Source organism: Eptesicus fuscus, chromosome 6 (assembly GCF_027574615.1).
Source record: "Eptesicus fuscus isolate TK198812 chromosome 6, DD_ASM_mEF_20220401, whole genome shotgun sequence".
NCBI lineage: Eukaryota > Metazoa > Chordata > Mammalia > Chiroptera > Vespertilionidae > Eptesicus > Eptesicus fuscus.
Genome location: NC_072478.1, coordinates 23,021,739 through 23,042,721, shown reverse-complemented (window position 1 = coordinate 23,042,721; position 20,983 = coordinate 23,021,739). Strand labels below are relative to the sequence as shown.

Sequence of the window (20,983 nt, the reverse complement as noted above, 5' to 3'; positions counted from 1 at the left end):
GAAATAGTCCTACTACTTTGTTTTACTTTTTCAAGATTTCAAGTTTCACTACTCTAGTTGTCCTGCAATTCCATATGAATTTATGAAACAGCCTGACAATTTCTATAAAGAAGTCAGCTGGGATTCTGTCAAGGATTGTGTTGAATATCTAGATCATTTTGGGAAGCATTGCCATCTCAACAGTGTTAAGCCTTCTGATCTGTGACCATTGGCTATTTCTCCTATGATTTATTTAGGTCTTTATATAATTTTGGGGGGTTCACCCCTTTTTTCCCTTGCCTCTATTAATCAGGGAGAAATAAAGAGCAAGGAAAAGGGATGGCATTATTTCAAGGCTTGTACTCATTTTTATTAAAGATTTGCAATGTCCAAATATATAAATCCCCACACCCCAATTCTTTCCATTTCCAAAAATGCAAATCAAAATTTGGCAATAAAAATGTTTAATGGTTATTATTACTAGAAATTAATTTCAGGGAAAACGTGGCTATGCCCTAGCCGGTTTGGCTCAGTGGATAGAGTGTTGGCCTATGGACTGAAGGGTCCTGGGTTCGATTCTGGCCAAGGGCACATGCCTGGGTTTCGGGCTCAATCCCCAGTAGGGGGCATGCAGGAGGCAGCTGATCAATGATTCTCTCTCGTCACTGATGTTTCTATCTCTCTGTCCCTCTCCGTTCCTCTCTAAAATCAATAAAAAATATAAAAAATAAAGTGTTAAAAAAAATAGAAAATGTGGCTAGAAGAGAGTTTTCCTCTACATACTGTCAAAATTCTTGCAGATCTATAACTATCCATTTGCATGTATGTGCATTCATTTATGACATCCAATAGAAATGACACATAATTTGCAAATTTAAAAATATAACATATGTAATCATTTTTCTGTGTCACTAGGTGATTATTATGATTATACTTTTTTTTTTGTACAACACCCTTGATTTTTTATTTTTTTTAACCTTTTGATCCTGTTCACTCATTCTTCTACCCTCTCACTCTAAGACTCTGGTCTCCACTGGTAGGTTCTCTGTATCCATGCGCTTTGTTTTAGATTGTATTTTTAAAGCTTTCACATATAAGGGAGATTATACGGTATTTTTCTTTCCCATTCACATAGTGTAATGCCCTCAAGGTCCATCCACACTGTCACAAATGGCAAGATATCTTTCTTGCCGGGGCTGATGAGCAGCCCCTGAACTACGGATGAACAGATTACTTAGACACAGTTTCACAGTTTGACTGTGAAAGGGAGGGCTAAGGGGCTTGCCCAGCACTAGTGGCCAGAGCAGCCTCTATTGCCTGCCTCGTTAGGCCTTTATTGGAATTTTTATCTTTAGATGCAATCAGTAGCGTGAGTAATCTTGGGAGGACACGTGTTTACACTGTCCTCTAGGCAAGGGCACCCAGGGATTAAGCATAAGGATTCCAGTAAACACCCGGGGGTCTGCGTGTGCACAGGCTTGTTTGGAAAGGTCAAGGAATAATTAGGGGCACCGCCTTCCACACTCCCCTACGTCTCCCCTAAGTCGGAATTCCCATAAGCAGAGCAGGCGGCCTTCCACACTTGTCCCTTTTACCAGAAGGTCCTCCTTACAACTTTCCAACCAAGTCCCTTGTGCTCCCCAACAATTCCAACTTATGGCTGAATAGTTTTCCAATCCTTTATATATTTACCACATCCTCTTTATGCACTCATTCATCAATGCACCCTTAGGTTGTTTCTGTATCTTGCCTATCCTATTGTAAATAATGCTGCAGTGAACATGGGGGGGGGGGGGGGAGGGTGCATATATATTTTTTAGTTATTATTTCATTTTCTTCAAATAAATACCCAGAAGTGGAATTGCTGAATCATATGATAGCTCTATTTTTAATTTCTTGAAGACCATCCATACTTTTATTTTTTATCCTCACCCAAAGATATGTTTTTTATTGATTTTTAGAGAGAAGAAGAAGAGATAGAGATTGAGAGACAGAGAAAAACATTGGTTCTCTATCTCTTCTTCTCTCTAAAAATCAATAAAAAACATATCTTTGGGTGAGGATAAAAAATAAAAGTATGGATGGTCTTCAAGAAATTAAAAATAGAGCTATCATATGATTCAGCAATTCCACTTCTGGGTATTTATTTGAAGAAAATGAAACCTTCTTACGTGCCCCCACTGGGTATCAAATCCGAAACCTAGGTATGTGCCCTGACTGGGAATCAAACCTGCAACCTTTTGGTGTATGGGTCTATGTTCCAACCAACTCAGCCACCCAGCCAGGGCAAAACATCTATACATTTTTTCCATCGTGGCTGTACAAGTTTACATTCCTACCAACAAAGCACAAGAATTCTGTTTTCGCCACATTCTTTCCAACGCCTCTTATTTCATTCTTGCAGAACTTTATTAACATTTTAATGATGTTTTGCAGTTTTCAGAGTATTTGTTTTATACTTTCATTAAATTTATTTTTACCTTGGCCAGTGTTGCTCATTTAGTTGAGTGTTGTCCCATGCACTGAAAGGTTGCCAGTTCGATTCCTGGTCAGGGCACATGCCCAGGTTTCGGGCTCAATTCCCCTTTATTATTAGTGTTAGCATTTCTGTTCCTGTTGTCATTGTCATCATCACCTTATAAAGACTTAAAAAGTACAACTTTTCTCAATAGAATCTATATTGTACACTGCAGATAAATCAGTTATTCCCTTAAAAGTAAGATCAAAATTGGCCTGTAAAACTACTGAAAAGTAATGTTTTAATAAAAGTCTGTGATTACTATTTTGATTTCATCTATGAGTGCTTATTTTTTAAAAATTTCAAATCTTTAAAATAAATGCTGTGATGATTATTTGCAGTAATTTGTGCCTTCTCAATAAGATAGAAGTATTGGGTTGATTCTCCCACTGCTACCTCAAACACCATGTCAATATTTTAATCAGACCATGAGTTGCCTCCTGCGCATGCCCCTACCAGGGCTGGGGAACCTGCCTGTGATTGGGAATCGAACCCGAAACCCTTTGGTCCGCAGGCCGACACTTGAACTGCTTAGCAAAATGGGCGAGGGCAGGAAAAAAATATTTTTAAGCACAAATACATATTTTATTCGTCTGTCATTTAAAGGTACATCATGCTTTCGACCACAAAAAAGATCAGCTGCTTCCTGATTTTTATTCAGAAGTAAGAGATGCTGGATTGCAACTTGGGAGTTCCCCAGGTGACCTCTGAAACTGGCCCCCACACTGGCAAGGGGAGAGGCAGACCACTCTAGATTTTTAAGTGGCAGTTTTATTAGCAAAGAAACTTCCATACTAGGGTTGTCTTAGGGGGCCACAAGAGGAGTAGACCTCCACACTGCCCATCAGAATCTTTCAAGTTTACCTGAAGCCTCCACTGGGTCATGGACACAGTTCAGATGGGATCAGCAACACATGTTCTCTCAAAGCTGTGTCCTTGAAATGGTTCTTAGTTCTCCATCCGTGGGCAGAACATATATCCCAAGTACAGGGTTAGGAGTAAGGAGCCTCTGATTGCCCAGGTACAGCTCATGGGTTGACCAACAGTCAAATCTTCTCAATGATTTCCTGCAACAGAGGAGCTACATGAACCGTGTGTAACTCTTCCCATTAGAGCCATATGTCAAGGCTACGGGGAAAATCTCTCTATACATTCTAAAATCTCTCACAGTTACCTGTGAGAAGTAGAGCATTTTCTGCCCAGATGGGGCCACAGCTGGAACTATACAGTTCCCACAGGTTAAGTACCAGCAGGATGGAATGTAATTTCTGCAGCAGCAGGTTCCTGAAGTTCAACCGTGTGAGGGAAGAGACCAAACATGTGCATCTTCCCCAGTGGATGCACATTCTTAGTAGAAGGTCATTTATTTGAGGTTGAGATGAGAGAGAAAACAAAACAAAAAAAACCCAGAGGTATTCTAGGCTAGAAAATCTGAATGATTTCTAGAAAAACTGCCTAGAGACTATTGTTTTCCAGATAGCTGTGAAAAAAAGATGAAATGCAAATATATTCTCCATCTCTCAGTTTTTTTAAAAAATATATCTTATTGATTTTTTACAGAGAGGAAGGGAGAGCGATAGAGAGTTAGAAACATTGATGAGAGAGAAACATCAATCAGCTGCCTCCTGCACAATACTGAGAATGTGCCTGCAACCAAGGTACATGCCCTTGACCAGAATCAAACCTGGGACCCTTCAGTCCGCAGGCTGACGCTCTATCCACTGAGCCAGACCGGTTAGGGCCAACGCTCAGTACCTCATGGTGAATGCCCACAGACCTCTCTTCCTGCTGTGAATGGTGACTGATGCTGCTCCTCCCGATGGTGGTCCTCCTGGTAAGCTGAGTCCTGGGTGACACGTGTGCCCTCCTTCCCTCTCTCCATTGAGGTCACCTGTGGGTCTGTGGCTCTGCCCTCAGGCTGCCTGTGTCACATGGCCCCCAGGTTCTTCTGTGTCCCAGGCTCGATGGGGTTATTGCTGCAGTGTGGGTGGGGCTGTTTGTCTGGGATGGCACTACAGGTGAGCACTTCCTCAGGGACTGGAGAGAGGCCATGGGCAGAGCCAGGAAGCTGTGCTTACTCTCTGGGGAGGCTGCCTGGCAGGGAGTGATTCCATCATAGTCAGAATGAATGTTATGCTAGTATCACAGAGTCACCAATCAGGGGATTATTACTTTGATGAAACCCAGATTTCTAAGTCTCGTTGTTGTGGATTAAACAGTGTAACCACAAGTAAGTGATTGAGTCACAAGTGAGAAAACCTAACCACCTACTTGTATTTTCCATGTCAGGAACATTTTCTCTCTTTAATTAAAAATGTTTTTTAAATAGTTTTTTTAAATTCTTTTTAAAAATGTGTTTCTTTTTTTTTTTTTTTTTTACATGTTGTTAAACCTCAGCCAATGATATTTTCCCCATTGATTTTCAGAGAGAGTGGAAGGAAGGTGTGGAGACAGAGAGAAACATGGATGTGAGAGAGACACATCCATTAGTTGCCTCCTGCAGGTGCCCACCCAGCGCCTGGATGGAGCCTACAACCGAAGTAGTGCCCTTGACCTGAATGGAACTCATGAGCTTTCAGTCCAAGGGTTGATGCTCTTAACCACTGAGCAAAGCCAGCAAGGGATAAATATGTTTTTATTGATGTCATAGAGAAAGGCAGAGGGAGGGGGAGATAGAAATATCAATGATGAGAATCATCCAGGGCTGCCTCCGCCCCCTAATGGGGATCAGTCCGAAACCCGGGCATGTGCCCTGACTGGGAATCGAACCGTGACGACCACTGAGCCACACCGGGGGGCATGTCAGGAACATTTTTTAAAGTTAATCATTCTGCCCAGCTGGCATGGCTCAGTGGTTGAGCATTGATATATGAACCAGGCGGTCACAGTTCAAATCCTGATCAAGGCACATGCCAGGGTTGTGGGCTCAGTCATCAGTGTGGGACGTGCAAGAGGCAGCTGATCAATGACTCTCTCTCATCATTGATGTTTCTGTTAGATCCATGCTGAAAGGAGCCAGGCCAAGAGACGTTGTGAGAGTTTAAGAAACTTTATTATCTTCTCTCACAGCGGGCTGAGACCATTGTGTGGGTGTCAGTGGGGCAGAGTAGGGAAAGCGGGATATTTATGCCTCTAGTAAGGGTCAGCGTAACCAGTCCGACCAGGTGCAGGTGGGGGCCAGGTGTAGGCGGTCCAGGGAAACTGGGTGAGGCAGTTTACTGCAAGCGGAAGACTGTTATCATGAAACCTACAATGAGAATAACAGGAAAAACGCAGGGAGGGGCAAGGGCCCCAGCAGGGCACAATGGAATGCAAGAATGTGCCTAACAGTTTCTATCTCTCCCTCTCCATTCCTCTCTGAAATAAATACAAATATATATAAAAAGTTAACCATTCTAAATATCCAGAAGTCACCTTTATTTTTCCACGGAAAGGATGGGTTGTTTTTTGTTTGTTTGTTTGTTTCAATGCTCTTTCTGGGAATCTGACTGTAGTTCTGGAAAGATACCCACCTAACGCATCCCTGCTACCTGAGCCTGTGCACCTTTTTGGCAAATGCACACGTCAGACTCCAGTTGTCAACAAAGAAAAAAACGGAGCCAGAGTCATTATTGCACGTGGTGAGGTGCCTTTTAAGTGGATGTGTTTGCAAGGAAGGACCACTGTTCCCTGGGGGACTCTCAGCGCTGCCTCTCAGTGCAAACGTCCCTGGACAGGAGATCTGGCTGCTTTGGGCTCAGGCCTGCGCACCTCGGGCGCTAGGGGGCGATGTCGTGAGAAGTGTCTGTCCTTTCGGGAGCTGTGCGCATGGTGACTGGGGCTTTTGGGAGCAGGTGGGGGCACCTACAGCTGCAACCGCGCGGAAGGCCTGCTCGCTCCGGCTGAGATCCGGCCGGCACTTTTCTCCCCCTTAAAACCCAAGGCTGCTCTGCCCTCTTGTGTGCAGCTGTGATCTGTGAGGTGGTGGGAGCCGCAGGCGGGACTCAGGGGGCCCCGGAAACCAGAAATGGTGAGTGTGCGGCCGGGCGCGGAGACGGGGAGGAGGGGCGGGTGGAGCCGCCGGGGCGGGACCGTCTCTCCTCGGTCAGGTCCGGGGCCTGCGGACCCCAGGCGCCCGGGGGCTCCGCTGAAACCGCAGGCCCCTCGGGCTCGCAGTGTGGGGCCCAGCCGGGACCCGGGGTCCGGTTTGTCCCCGCGGCAGGGCCTTCGGCTGCGGAGCGAGTCTGGGCAGCTCTGCACCCACGTCCCCGCGGCTCCGCAGTTGGTGCGGTGACCACGGGGAGGGTCAGTGGGGACAGTGGGGACCCGGTCTCCGCGGTTCGTGCCTGGGAGGAGCTGTGGTCTGTGGGTCCCCTGTCCCTCCTTTCTCCCCAGAAGGATCCCGTTTTCTCCTGAGTTTTGATGTTTGTGGAGCAGGCTCTCAAGTCCACCCTCTGTCCCCCAGGCCCTGCTCTGCAGCAAATGCCTGCATTTCCAGTCTCTCCCCCGAATCCTGAACGCCATCTTCCCTTCTCTGAGTCACAGCATCTTTATCAGCTGTTTGTTTTGTGGTGCTTTTCAAACGGTTAAAAACAAAATTCAGCTGAGTAAATTGGAAGGTATAATTGGCTTGATTCCCATTCACGAATAGGGCCGCATCCCATCTAGTAAATAGAATCTCAGAGGAGCTGTTCAAAATGGAAGCCTTTTAAAAAAAATATATATTTTATTGATTTTTTACAGAGAGGAAGGGAGAGGGATAGAGAGTTAGAAACATGGATCAGCTGCCTCTTACACACTCCCTACTGGGAATGTGCCCGCAACCAAGGTACATGCCCTTGACCAGAATTGAATCTGGGACCCTTCAGTCCGCAGGCCGATGCTCTATCCACTGAGCCAAAGGGCCAAAAATGGAAGGCTTTTACAAGAGGCTGAAGAGAAGTAGCTTTGAGAGGTTAAAGGGTTGCTTCAGGCAGGGTCACCTTTCCTTAGGGGAAGGAACAGCAGGAGTCTTACTAGGCAGATTAGTGTTGATTAGGGAATTCCAGAGTGATTGGTTTAAAATTTTATTCCTGGGAGAGGTTGAAACTGCACACCCAGCTGGTGTGGCTCAGTTGGTTGAGCATCCATCCTCTCATGCATCAGGAGGATTCAGGGTCAGGACACATGCCAGGATTGGGGGCTTCTATCCCCAGGAGGGGACCTGCAGGAAGCAACCAATTGATGTTTTTCTCTCAAACATGTTTCTATTTCTCCATCTACCTTCCTCTCTCTGAAATCAATTAAAATTTAACATTAAAAAAAATTTTGTTTCTTAAATAGACTCATATACCCTTTAGCTTGGGGAGTACACCTTAGGCCAGTGGTCGGCAAACTCATTAGTCAACAGAGCCAAATATCAACAGTACAACGATTGAAATTTCTTTTGAGAGCCAAATTTTTTAAACTTCTTCTAACGCTACTTCTTCAAAATAGACTCGCCCAGGCCGTGATATTTTGTGGAAGAGCCACACTCAAGGGGCCAAAGAGCTGCATGTGGCTCGCGAGCCGCAGTTTGCCGACCACGGTCTTAGGCAATTTACACAGTTTATACAAACCTGCATGGTGTAGTCTACTGCATACCTAGGCTATATGGTATAGCCTTTTGCTCCTAGCCTAAAAACCTGTACAACACGTTACTGTACTGAATACTGTAGGCAATTGTAATGCAGTGGTAGTAAGCATTTATGAAAAGGTGCAGTAAAAATGTGGTGTGCAAGGTAGAAAATGGTACATCCGTGTGGGGCACTGACCCTGAATGGGCTACAGGACTGGAGGCTGCTCTGCAGGAGTCAGTGATTGGTGAGTGAATATGAAGGCCTAGGACGTTACTGTGCACGACTGTAGACTTTATCACACTGTACACTTAGGCCAGGAAATGTGCAAAACACAGATTCAATCAAGCCCAGGAGGCAATGATGCAATCAAAAGGCACAGTCAACACAAGACCTCTGAGGCTGCTGCTGAAAGATGAGACAGAGGGCCGAAGACCAGAACTACAGGATTTATTAGAGGAGAAGGACCCTGCCGGGCTGCCTTGCAAAGGAAGAGAGCACCTGTGCAGGGGTGGAGACGCCTTTTGAGGGGAGGAAAGGGAAGGGATGGGGCTTAGGGTACTCGGCACGCGCTGATTGGTGGTTTCATGTAAGGCACTTGATTAGGCACCTAGGGACTTAGGAATCAGGGGCTTAGGGTATTTGGCAGGTGCTGATTGGTGGTTCAATGTACAGTCCATATAAGGTGCCTGGTTAGGTGCTCAGGAATGTCCAGGCCGCAGGTACAGTTTTTGTCATACTCCATCCATCAGTTGGGGGAAGGGAGGATCTATCAGCTGCCTGCATAAAAGAGCATATTGTTGTTTTAAAAAGAGCATATTGTTCAACAACAAACTTTTTTATTTTTTTTTCGCACCTCAGGATATTTTTTTCCATTGTTTTCTCGAGAGAGTGGAAGGGAGAGAGGAGGGGTAAAGAGAGAGAGAAACATTGACTTGAGAGAGACACTTCAACTGGTTGCCTCCACATTTCTATTATTCCCCCGGGGAGGAGAGAGTGTTGGAGCTTCACTCCTGGGGCTGCTCAGGCGTCCCTCCCGCCTCCCCCAGGGACTGGCCCACTCCAGGGGTTCTTTCTGTCTCAGTCAGGAGAGTCTAGGATGTGGAACCTTCTGAAAGTGGCTCTCCTGTCCTGTGGGAAGCAGGCTGCTCCTCTGAGCTAAATCCAATACTTGTTTCTTTCCTTCGGATCCTTTATCCCCTGAATAGTGCAGCCTTTGAATCTAGTTTCCCTGAGCTCTGGGGTTCTGACAATATCAGTTAATTGAAGGATACAAGGTGAATAAATCAAGGAAATTGTAAAAATAAATAGTTTTTTTTTTCTTTTTAGGCTATAGAAACTAAAAATTTGTGAAGAATGTATTTAAATTTTCAGGCACATTTTTATTCTTTTTAGATTGGTGTTTGTCTGGGTTTGTCTCTAGAGACCTCTAACATTTAAAATGGTAACAACTGCATTTTTATTTTAATTGATGTGAGGACAGCTACTAAAAGCTTTTGTAAATCAATGAAACTTCAATACATTTTAGGAGCTAAGTTCATACCCCTATTGCATTGTTATATGTTACTTATTCCTGAAAATATCCCTGATGTGAGACATAGAGGAAGGGCAAACTAGATGAATATCCTCTGTTAACAAAAAAAAAACACCATTGAAACCTGTAAAGAATTTTAGTGAGTTTATTTGAGCCAAACTGTCGACATATGCTGGGAAGCAGAACCTCAATGAATTGAGATAATGCTCCAAGGAATGGCAGGTTACATCTGTATTTATACATTGCCATCAAAGGAGGGACATAGGTGGGCTACATGAAATTCATTGGTGACGGATTAAGGAGGTGGGATAAAGTCAAACGGTGGGAAACCCCTGGGATTGGATAAAGAGTAAAATGATGGACACATACTTAGGAGGGTACAGGAACAACATGATAATGAAGGAATTTGAAGTATCTGTCCTGGCGCCTACCACATTTGGTTGTGTCCCAGGGCCTCCAGCAAAAGAAGGAAGTTACAAGTTACCCAGACATCTCACAGATATGTTATCTTAGAGGCAAAAAGGCAAATGGGCTCAGGAAAGATCTAAGTTGATCTTTGTCAGGGAAAATATCGGCCTAGGACATGACTGCCCACTATAACCTGTTTGTAGTTAAATATTTAATTTTCAGACCATCTTTTGTGGTTACTTTAGGTCTCTGAGTTTTCAAGACTGCCACACAGGCCTCCCCTGAGCTTGTCAGGTTAGCAGGTGGCTTCTTTCGTTCACACCTCTTAGTTAGCAAGAGATTTGAAAATTTACATTTTGTATGGTTTATATGTCTGTACCTGTTATTATTTAAAGGAATTAAAGCCTAGGAATGGTTTCCTAAGTACAAAAGATAAAAATGAAGAATGTGAATTTCTACATTTAAAAAAATAAATCTGCAGGCCCTAGCTGGTTTGGCTCAGTGGATAGAACATTGGCCTGCGGACTGAAGGGTCCCAGGTTCAATTCCGGTCAAGGGCACATGCCTGGGTTGTGGGCTTGATCTCCAGTAGGGGTAGTGCAGGAGGCAGCTTATCATTGGTTCTCTGTCATCATTGATGTTTCTATCTCTCTCTCCCTCTCCCTTCCTCTCTGAAGTAAATATATGTATATTAAAAAAATAAATATTTGCAGGATAGAAAAGTCCAACTTAAGGCTCACTGCCCACATATGCTGGCCCCTCCAGCACTTGTTACTCCAATCCCCTCCAAATACAGTTTGATTATTTCTTAACAAATGTCCCAGTGTATACCAAGTCTAGCCACTACTCCTGGATGCTTGCACACCTTTGTGGTGGGGCAGGGCCTCAGGAAGTCCTCAGGAAGAGGTCAGCAGAGTTTATCAGGTGCAAACGAACCAAAATTTGGCCATGTGAAGGGAGGACTCTGTATGGGTTGTTCCTGGAAAGGAGAAATGGCCCCAGACCTAGAGCCACACAACTCAGTCTGTGCCAGACTCTGCCAGGAAGCTGATCTCTGCAGGGCAGGGCCACCTAGAGTCAGAAGGGTGGGGATTTGGGATCTCCCTTGAGGGGAGGTGCCCATCAAGCTTTGGGGAAGGTGGGTGTTGTGGCCTTCACCCCTGAACAAACAACTCAGTCTGTCCTGGATTCTGCCCAGACCCCTGGAAGGTGGAGCCACCAGGAGTCGGGAGGGTGGGGCTGCATGGAGCCCCAAGAGTGGGACTAGCAGATCTCTCCTGAGGGAGGCACAGTCAGGTTCACGGGACACTTTGGGGAATGATCCCTGCCCCAGAGCCACACTGAGGTGTCAATCACTGACACCTCAGAGTCTGCACAGACCTCTACACCCCTGCCCACGCAGCTGACGCCTCAGCAGTGCGCTAGCTCCACAGGGTTTTTCTTTTTTTTTTTTTTTTTTAATATATTTTATTGACTTTTACAGAGAGGAAGAGAGAGGGATAGAGAGTAGAAACATCGATGAGAGAGAAACAGATCAGCTGCCTCCTGCACACCCCCTACTGTGTACATGCCCTTGACCGGAATCGAACCCGGGACCCTTCATCCGCAGGCCGACGCTCTATCCACTGAGCCAAACCTGCTGACAGCTTGAGCCTCAGCCGCTCTTGTCCCTATTGCCTCCCACTTGAACAAGCTGATAAGAAAGCCTGGGTGGTGTCTCCTATACAGCAGGCAGTGATTCAAACCACAGAATCCCTGTCTGTGCAGAACTCTTGCCCAGGACCCATCTTCAAAGCCCCACATGACCACACCAGGCTCCATTTCTGGCTCTGAAGCCAGGTCTCAGCTGCTGGAGAGGCCAGCCCGGCCCTCCTTTGAGACCTCTATGTGAGTCCTAAGGCTTTTCCTGCTCTCTTGGTGTGGGTGTGAGGGGTGACACACCAGCATCACTCTCATCCACTCCTCTGCAGTGACCATAACACTTGAAGTTGCTGCCAGGAACAGCACATCCCAACATACCAGCCGTGTGGGTCTGTCTTCTGTTTCTCAGACTTGCTCACCTGTGGCTGCTGGGAGCCGGGCGGATGGTGCTGGGAGCTGTGCTGCCCCATGAGGCATTGCAAGCTTGTTGCGCTTCACTTCTATGTACCAGAGTGGGCAGTTTCATACATTTCTAGGCAATTGGCAGGCAGAGTATGGTATCGGGGCCCTCTTTAAAGTGGTCCTGAATTGGTGTCTTAGTCAGAATTTATCTGTGTTGGAGTGAAACTGAGACATACCCCAGGGGTGAGGGTTGAAGAGGGTGAGTACACCTGTACAAGAGGTGCCGATCAGGTGGTCACTTCTGAAAGAGCAGTTATTTAAATAGAGAGAAAGAGAAGAGAAGGAACGGCAGCCATTCCACCCCGCTAATACCAGAAGGCTCCCCAGGACTCTTAAGTACCTCTGCTGCTGCTGCCCCTGCCTCTACTGCAACACAGATCCTGACCCTCGGGGTTCAGGGGACAAACCCATGGCCTCACTGTGGTACAGCTTCACACCTGACTTAACTCCAGGGTCTTTATTTTATTTTATTTAAATATATTTTTATTGATTTCAGAGAGGAAGGGAGAAGGAAAGATAGAAACATCAATGATGAGAGAGAATCATTGGTTGGCTGTGCATAGGGATCAAGCCTGTAAGCCGGGGCATGTATCCTTGACCAGAATCGAACCAGGGACCCTTTAGTCTGCAGGCTGATGCTCAATCCATTGAACCATACCGGCTAGGGCAACTCCAGGGTCTTTAAAACTTGCAAAGCAACTACTTGTCATGGGGAGGCTCCTAACCCTGATGGCTCTGCTATGAGGCCCTTGGGAGGAAAAACTATAAATGCCAGGGTAGAGAGGACACCCTCCCCCAAGTATATCCAACAAAAACTCAAAACAGGGAAGGAGCCCCTCCCCCCCCAAAGAAAAACAAATATCTAGAATTAGAACCAATTGAAAATTAAAACTGTATTTAATAATTTACACAACAAAACAGGTAAATGTACACTACTTGGGTTTGGGGCCTCTACAGCATAGGTTCTGAGTTAATTTTGCTGTAATGCACTTATTCACAAACCTTCAAGCAGTTCATCTGTACTGGGTCTCAAATTACAGTTATACCTGGAGTTGCACTAAATTTAAGCCAGGTACCATTGATGATCTTAGGTGGTGCTAATGAATATAACATAGTGAATGAATAGGACAAAGTTTCTCTTTAATTACCAGAATTCTTGTCTTGTTTAAATTCTCCATGATCATAACACCTGTTCTAAAATATCCCATACTGAGGAGGGAAGCTCTGAATCAATGATTCATGAATTAAAATTAAATGAAGTCTGTTTTATGTCCAAATGGCTCGACAAAATGGGGTCCATAGGCCAAACCCCTCAAATAAATTAATATGGCCAATGTAAATGAGACTGGTGCTTGAAGGATTGAAAAGTGTACACACAACCTAGTTAGTGAAGGGTTGATCATCCCCAATGCTTCTCCTTTGAACAGCTTGTTCTTAAACCACAGAATAATGGATTATACCTGACTGTGGGTTATGTAACTTTGAGGCAGTGGTCCCACCCAACCGATCTCTATTCCCAGTCCCCAACATTATGGAAATTACTGTCTCCATCTACTGATCAACTGGTAAATATCCTGCTTCCCAGATTTGACCAAGCCTGTTCTGTTCAGTGCCTATTTTTAAAAAAATATATTTTATTGATTTTTTACAGAGAGGGATAGAGAGTTAGAAACATCGATGAAAGAGAAACATCGATCAGCTGCCTCCTGCACACCTCCTATTGGGGATGTGCCCACAACCAGGTACACGCCTTTGACCGGAATCGAACCTGGGACCTTTCAGTCCGCAGGCCGATGCTCTATCCACTGAGCCAAACCGGTTAAGGCTTCAGTGCCTATTTTAATAGGCACTCAGGTGCACTTGGCCTTCATTTCTGAAGAGATGATACACCTTTCCTGGTGCATCATGGACCTTCACCAGCTTTGCCCTCCCATGCATTCATTACAGGCAAGATCCTCACTGCATCTTGGTTTCTCTAAGAACACAGGGACATTCCATTTAATGCATCCTCCTCTGAACACATATGGGACGTGCAAATATTGAAAAAAGGAGGTAGCAAAAGTGGATGGATGCTTATTATGTGAGGCCTTGTTAACTTGGTTAAATTTTTGGAAGTTACTTCACTCACTCCATCCCTGGCATGAAGAAATAGCTGTTGTCCCCATCAGCATGCACAAAATCTACTACATTTTTTTGTTGTTCCAAATAGTTTACAAATTTTGCTTAAACCCATGAGTGCTGTTACTTGCACATTAGCCCATCTTGAATGGGCACCACTAGCACAAAGGCTGAAGACTCTCTTTAAATTGCCACATAGCTGGAACTCTTCTTGTTTGTGACCTCAGAGAATTCTCTATAGAGGCTTCAGAGGCCTCCTGTCTTTCCCCCTTGAGTTACCAATGATGGCCTTAAGGCGATCATAGGCTTCTGATATAAGAACCTGCCCTAGGCCCCATACTATATGTCATCAGAGCTGCAATTACCTCTACTTACGAAGCTATCTTGAAAGTAGATAGCCCTGAGCATGTGTCCACCTACTCAGCAATCCCTTTTGCCTGGGAACAGCATCCAGTGGCTCATGACAGCTACTGAGGTCCCCTTGTGTCAGGGCCAGCCTGACAGGTTGAACCGGGCTGAGGTAGGGAGGTGGGAATTGAGAAATAGAAAGAATAAGAGAAACAACAGCGGGATCAGGAGGACCACGAGCCCTCGAGAGGCTGTGGCAACTTTTATTAGCAGTACAATGCTTTTTTTTTTTTTAATATATATTTTATTGATTTTTTACAGAGAGGAAGGGAGAGGGATAGAGAGTTAGAAACATCGATGAGAGAGACACATTGATCAGCTGCCTCCTGCACACCCCCTACTGGGGATGTGCCCGCAACCAAGGTACATGCCCTTGACCGGAATCGAACCTGGGACCCTTCAGTCCGCAGGCCGACGCTCTATCCACTGAGCCAAACTGGTTAGGGCTTTTTTTTTTTTTAATTTTATTTATTTTTTATATATTTTATTGATTTTTTACAGAGAGGAAGGGAGAGGGATAGAGAGTTAGAAACATCGATGAGAGAGACACATCGATCAAGTACAATGCTTTTTATACATAAGACACTAAGCAGGGGATCGATCAAAAGGAAAACATTCTTTGTTCTTCTAAAATCACTAATGGAGGGATAAGTTGAAGGACAGGTTCTTGTTACAATAAGTCTCACTAATTGAATACATATTTCTTGGTAAGCCATGAAAGTAGCTCTTATCCTACTGATAGCAGTCATATAAACAAACCTGGGAAAGCTTTGTAGGTAGGGGCTGCTCTCATTATACTGATTAGTTGCCATCCAAACAGGCCTGGGAAATCTGTGTGGGGGTAGGGTGCCAGTCTTGCTAGCCCCTTCGGGTGCAAGGACCGTGTCAGCTTACATCTCGCTCCCAACACCCTTGGACATGATGGAGTGAAACTGGGTCCTCGGGGATAGCCTGCCTGCAGGTGAGGATTGTCTTCTCATTCCTCTGTCTCTTGTGAGATGCCTGGAGCTGCATAAGGTCCCCCACACCCCTAGGCTTTCTGAGGAGCTTCTTAGGATTTTGAATGAAAAGCTGTGGGAGTTCGTAGAGTTTAGGGTCTGCATCCTCTCATTTGTATACAATGGAGCTGAGGCGAAGTAGCTCAGGCAGAGATGCTGCTTTTCATGTCTTAATTGGAATGTCTCTGATAATGGAACAGACCCAGGAATCATCAGAACTCATCACATACCAGTCATCTTAGCACCAACCAGCAACTGGTACCATCTTCACATGTTTACCACTTGTGGGCAGCTCTCTAAGAATTGCTCCTTTGGTGAAAGAGTTCTGGGAATCTTTTGCCTTAGTTATACCCTCGATATAAATCAAAGGAATAGTTTTCTCTCTATATATTCTGGGCATATTTTGAAACGACTGCTTTTTTCCTTTCTTATTTTGGAGACCCTGTAACCTCAATTGTCTGATAGAAAAATTGTTGCTTTTAAGTTCCTTGGCTTTTTTCTTCTGAGGACTGAAAGTTGTCTTCTAAGCTCCTTCAAGACACCAGAGATCAGTGTCTGACTCCTTTTATTTTTATTTAAAATTTTTTTATTTTAAATTGATTTCAGAGAGGAAGGAAGAGGGAGGGAGAGAGAGATAGAAACATCAGTGATGAGAGAGAATCATTGATTGGCTGCCTCCTGAACACCACCCCAGGCATGTGCCTTGTCCAGGAATCAAACCATGACCTCCTGGTTCATAGGTCAACGCTCAACCACTGAGCCACACCAGCTGGGCTGAAAACTAACCCTTTTATATTACATGTCTTATAGATATTTTTCTCCCCCTTTTTTTGTTTATTTTTTAATTACCTTAAATTTAATATATTTAAATTTATCACTTACTCTTTTCTTATCCTATCTAATAAAAGCATAATATTCAAATTGACCATCACTCCAATACATAAGATGGCTACCCCCATGTGGACACAAGATGGCCACCACAAGATGGCCAGCAGGGGAGGGCATTTGGGAGGGACCAGGTCTGCAAGGGAGGGCAGTTGTGGGTGATCAGGCCAGCAGGGGAGGGCAGTTGGGAGGGACCAGGCCTGTAAGGGAGGGCAGTTGGGGGTGGTCAAGCCTGCAGGGGAGGGCAGTTAGGGGTGAACAGACCAGCAGAGGAGGGAAGTTTGGGGCAACTGGGCCTGCAGGGAAGGGCAGTTGGGGGGGACCCAGGCCTGCAGGGGAGAGCAGTTGGGACCAGGCCTGCAGGGGAGGGCAATTCGGGGGGACCAGGCTGACAGGGGAGCAGTTAGGCATCAATCAGGCTGGCAGGGGAGTGGTTAGGGGGTGATCAGGCTGCCAGGCAGAAGCAGTTAGGGGCAATCAGGAAGGCAGGCAGGCAGGCAAGCAGTTGAGAGCCAGAAGTCCTGGATTGTGAGAGGGATGTCCCAGATTGGAGAGGGTGCAGGCTGGGCTGAGGGACACTCCCACCCCCTGTGCATGAATTTCATGCACCAGGCCTCTAGTATGAGAATATTCTTTCTTTTCTTGTGTCAATAAATCATTTACCTGTAACTTCTAGAAGTGGCCTAGTTTTATCTTTCACATTTAAATCTACAATGAATTGGCTATTGCCCATGGAATAGAAGGGACTACAGTGCATTTCCCCCCCAATTAAATAACATTTATACCTGTCCCATGAATTAAAGTGTTCATGATATTTGCCACTGCTGTCTGTCTCATCCATGCATATATGGGATGTTTTAGGATTCAGTGGCCTTTGAGGATGTTAATGTGGAGTTCACCATGGAGGAGTGGGCTTTCCTGGATCCGAACCAGAAGAAACTCTACACAGATGTGATGCAGGAAACCTTCTGGAACCTGGCATCAGTAGGTAGTGATCACAACTTCTTACTTATTTAGTCAATTACAAAACAAATGTTGCTTGCTCATCAATATTGTTTTAAAAACTGAAATGTGGAAAGGGGAATGAATACACTGATAAACTGGGCATGGTCACAGCTCATTGTGTACCTAAAATCTAACTATTTTTTATATTCTTTAATAGTTTATAATGCTTTTTCTAGCATGTATTTTGGAAGAAAAATATGAAGACCATGACAGTGAAGATCAGTATGAAAATCATGGGATGAGTGTTAGGTGAGTCTCAATTACATGAGAAAGCATTAAAAGCATCTTTGCTTTTTAAAAAAATAGGTTTTTGTATATTTTATTTATTTATATATTTAATGTTTATTTATTTCAGAGAGGTAGGGAGAGGGAGAAAGAGAGAAACATCAATGATGAGAGAGCATTATTTAAGGCTGCCTTCTACACTCCCCACACTCAGAATCAAGTCCAGAACCTGGGCATATGTCCTGATCAGGAATTGAACTGTGACCTCCTGGTTCAGAGGTTGGCACTCAACCACTGAGCCTCACTGTAGGTGTGAAAATAAAATATGTTTTTATTGATTTTAGTGTGTGGAGGTGAGAGGGAGAGATAGGAACATTGATTGGCTGCCTCCTGCATGCCCTGTACTGGGGTTAATAAGTCTGCAGTCTGGACACATTCCCTTTTGGGGAATTGAACTGGCAACCCCCTGGTGGTTGGATCCATGCTGAACCACTGACACATGGGCCCAGTCCACAAAACAATCTTAAAAACAGGTAATCCAATTATATCACCCCTGCTTTAAATTTATTGACTCTTAGAATATTCTCATCCAAATGTTTTTTTTTCTGAAATATTACCTAGATATTTAGCATATAAAAATAATTACACTTGGAAACAATATACAGAAGTACCATTAATGACTATAAGTGTTTTCATAACCACTATGATCCAGTCTATTTCAGAGGTTTTAGTATATTCACTTTCAAAAATTGGAATGTCCAGAAACTCTGCATTTTCCTTGAAAATAGTGAAAATGTCATTGTCATGCAATTAATAAATATTAAATTGTTAACATAGTAATAATATGCTTCTGATTTTTACAGCAGTCATATGGTAGAGAGACTCTGTAAAAGGAAGGATGGTAGTCAATGCAGAGAAAACTTCAGCCAGATTCCAAATCATAATGAAAAGAAGGAAACTCCTACTGAGATGAAACAACCTAAATCCATGTCGTGTAGGCAAATCTTCATGCATTATTTATCTTTGAATAACCACCTGAGCTCTCACATTGGACCCAAACTGTACCTGTGTCAGGAATATGAAGAAAACCTTTATAAATGTAAGGAACCTGAGAAAGCTTTCAAGCATCGCCAACATAGTCGAAGACATAAAGGCAGCCCCAGTGGGAAAGCTTTCCACTATTCAACTTCCCTTAGAAATCATGAAAGGAAGCATATGGGTGGGAAACCGTATGAGTGTAAGCAATGTGGGAAAGGCTTTAGTCGTCTCATTTACTTTAAACGTCACAAAAGCACTCATAGTGGAGAGAAACCATATCAAAGTAAGCAACGTGGCAAAGCTCTCAGTTCTCCCAAGTACTCTGGAGAAAATGAAAGAACACACACTGCTGAAAAGACCTATGAATGTAAGAAATCTGGTAAAGCTTTCAGTTCCACTTCTCTTAGGAATCATGAAAAAACACATACCGGCAAGAAACCTTATGAATGTAAGCAATGTGGGAAAGTCTTCAGTTTGCTCAGTTCTCTTAGAAATCATAAAAGAAGTCATGAAGAAAAGAAGCCTCATGAATGTAAGGAATGTGGTAAAACATTCCGTCATTGCTGTTCCCTTCGAAAGCATGAAAGAATTCATACTGGGGAAAAACCCTATAAATGTAAGCTTTGTGGCAAAGCTTTCTCTTCTTCAGTTGCCCGCCAACGTCATGAAAAAACTCATACTGGGGTAAAATGCTATGAATGTAAGCATTGTGGTAAAGGTTTCTATTATCAGTCTTCTCTCCCAGATCATGAAAGAACTCATACTGGGGAAAAACCCTATGAATGTAAAATTTGTGGAAAAGTTTTCTCTTATTCAACTTCCCTCCAATATCATAAAAGAACTCATACTGGGGAAAAGCCCTATGAATGCAAGCAATGTGGGAAAGCCTTCAGTTCTCCCAGCTCTCTTGGAAAACATAAGAAAAGTCATGATGGAAAGAAACCTTATGAATGTAAGGAATGTGGTAAAACATTTCATCATCACTATGCCCTTAGAAATCATGAAAGAACTCATACTGGGATCAAGCCCTATGAATGTAAGCAATGTGGGAAAGTCTTCACTTGGCTCAGCTCTCTTGGAAAACATAAAAGAAGTCATGATGGGAAGAAGCCTCATGAATGTAAGGAATGTGGTAAAACTTTCCTTTATCCCTCTTTCCTTAGAATTCATGAAAGAACACATAATGGGGAGAAACCCTATGAATGTAAACATTGTGGTAAAGCTTTCTCTTATCCAACTTCCCTCCGATGTCATGAAAGAACTCATGATAAGGAAAAACCCTATGAATGTAAGCTGTGGGAGAAAGCCTTTATTCGCTCCAGTTCCCTTCAAAATCACAAAAAATCTAATAGTGGACAGAAATCATAATGAATGAAAGCACTCACACTGAAAATAAGCTCTGTTGTGTAAAGATTGTAGAAAAGCCTTTGACCATCCTAGTTCTTTTTTTTTTTAAATCCTTACCTGAGGATATTTTTCCATTGAGAGAGTAGAAGTCAGAGAGAAAGACAGCAATATAGATGTGAGAGAAACACATCAATTGGTTGCCTCCTGCATGCACCCAGATATGAAAACACACACAGTGGAGAAATGCTCTATAAATGTAAAGAATGTGGTAAAGTTTTCAGTTTCTGCAAGTCTCTTAGGAAGCATGAACATATACTAGGGAAAAACCTTATGAATGTAAGCAATGTGGGAAGACCTTTGTTGGATGTCACATCTTCAAAGACATAGAAGAACTCATGATGGAAAGAAGCCTAATAAATAAGGAATGAGGTAAACCTTCTTGTTATCCTTTTCTCTTAGATATCATGAAATGTATAACGGGAAGAAACCCTATGAATGTAAAAAATGTGGGATAACCTATAATCATCTCATATCCTTTCAAATTCACAAAAATTCTCATAGTGGAGAGAAACCATAGCAATGTAAGGAATATGGTAAAGCCTTCAGGTTCCAACTAGTTTTTACAGACACGTGAGAACAAAATGTATTGATAAACACTGTTTATGTAAATAATAGCAAAGAGCCTTCATTTATCTCTCAGCTGTGCCATCATGTATAATTATATATACTGGAGATGGACCCTAGGAATGTAAGAGTGTTAGAAAGCATTCATTTCTTTCATTTTATTGTAAAGGATGAAAGAACTCACTAAAGAGAAGCTCTGTCATGTAATTGGCCATTCTAG

The 20,983-nt window shown here is 43.8% G+C and overlaps 1 protein-coding gene across 1 annotated transcript; it reads left to right on the top strand.

The window, feature by feature from the left end:
- The first annotated feature begins 6,339 nt into the window (after positions 1 to 6,339).
- Positions 6,340 to 20,220, top strand: LOC103301158 (zinc finger protein 14-like). The gene is made up of 4 exons (XM_054718348.1): positions 6,340 to 6,506; positions 17,386 to 17,515; positions 17,721 to 17,778; positions 18,618 to 20,220. The coding sequence occupies exons 1-4, from the start codon at positions 6,504 to 6,506 to the stop codon at positions 20,158 to 20,160; spliced, it is 1,734 nt and encodes a 577-aa protein (XP_054574323.1). The 5' UTR covers positions 6,340 to 6,503; the 3' UTR covers positions 20,161 to 20,220.
- Positions 20,221 to 20,983: the final 763 nt, after the last annotated feature.

Excerpts from the sequence above, each read along its gene's own strand:
- LOC103301158 (XM_054718348.1), top strand. Across the intron at positions 17,516-17,720 it reads GAACCTGGCATCAGTAGGTA|AAAAATATGAAGACCATGAC; the intron begins GTGATCACAACT and ends GTATTTTGGAAG. Across the intron at positions 17,779-18,617 it reads AATCATGGGATGAGTGTTAG|CAGTCATATGGTAGAGAGAC; the intron begins GTGAGTCTCAAT and ends TGATTTTTACAG.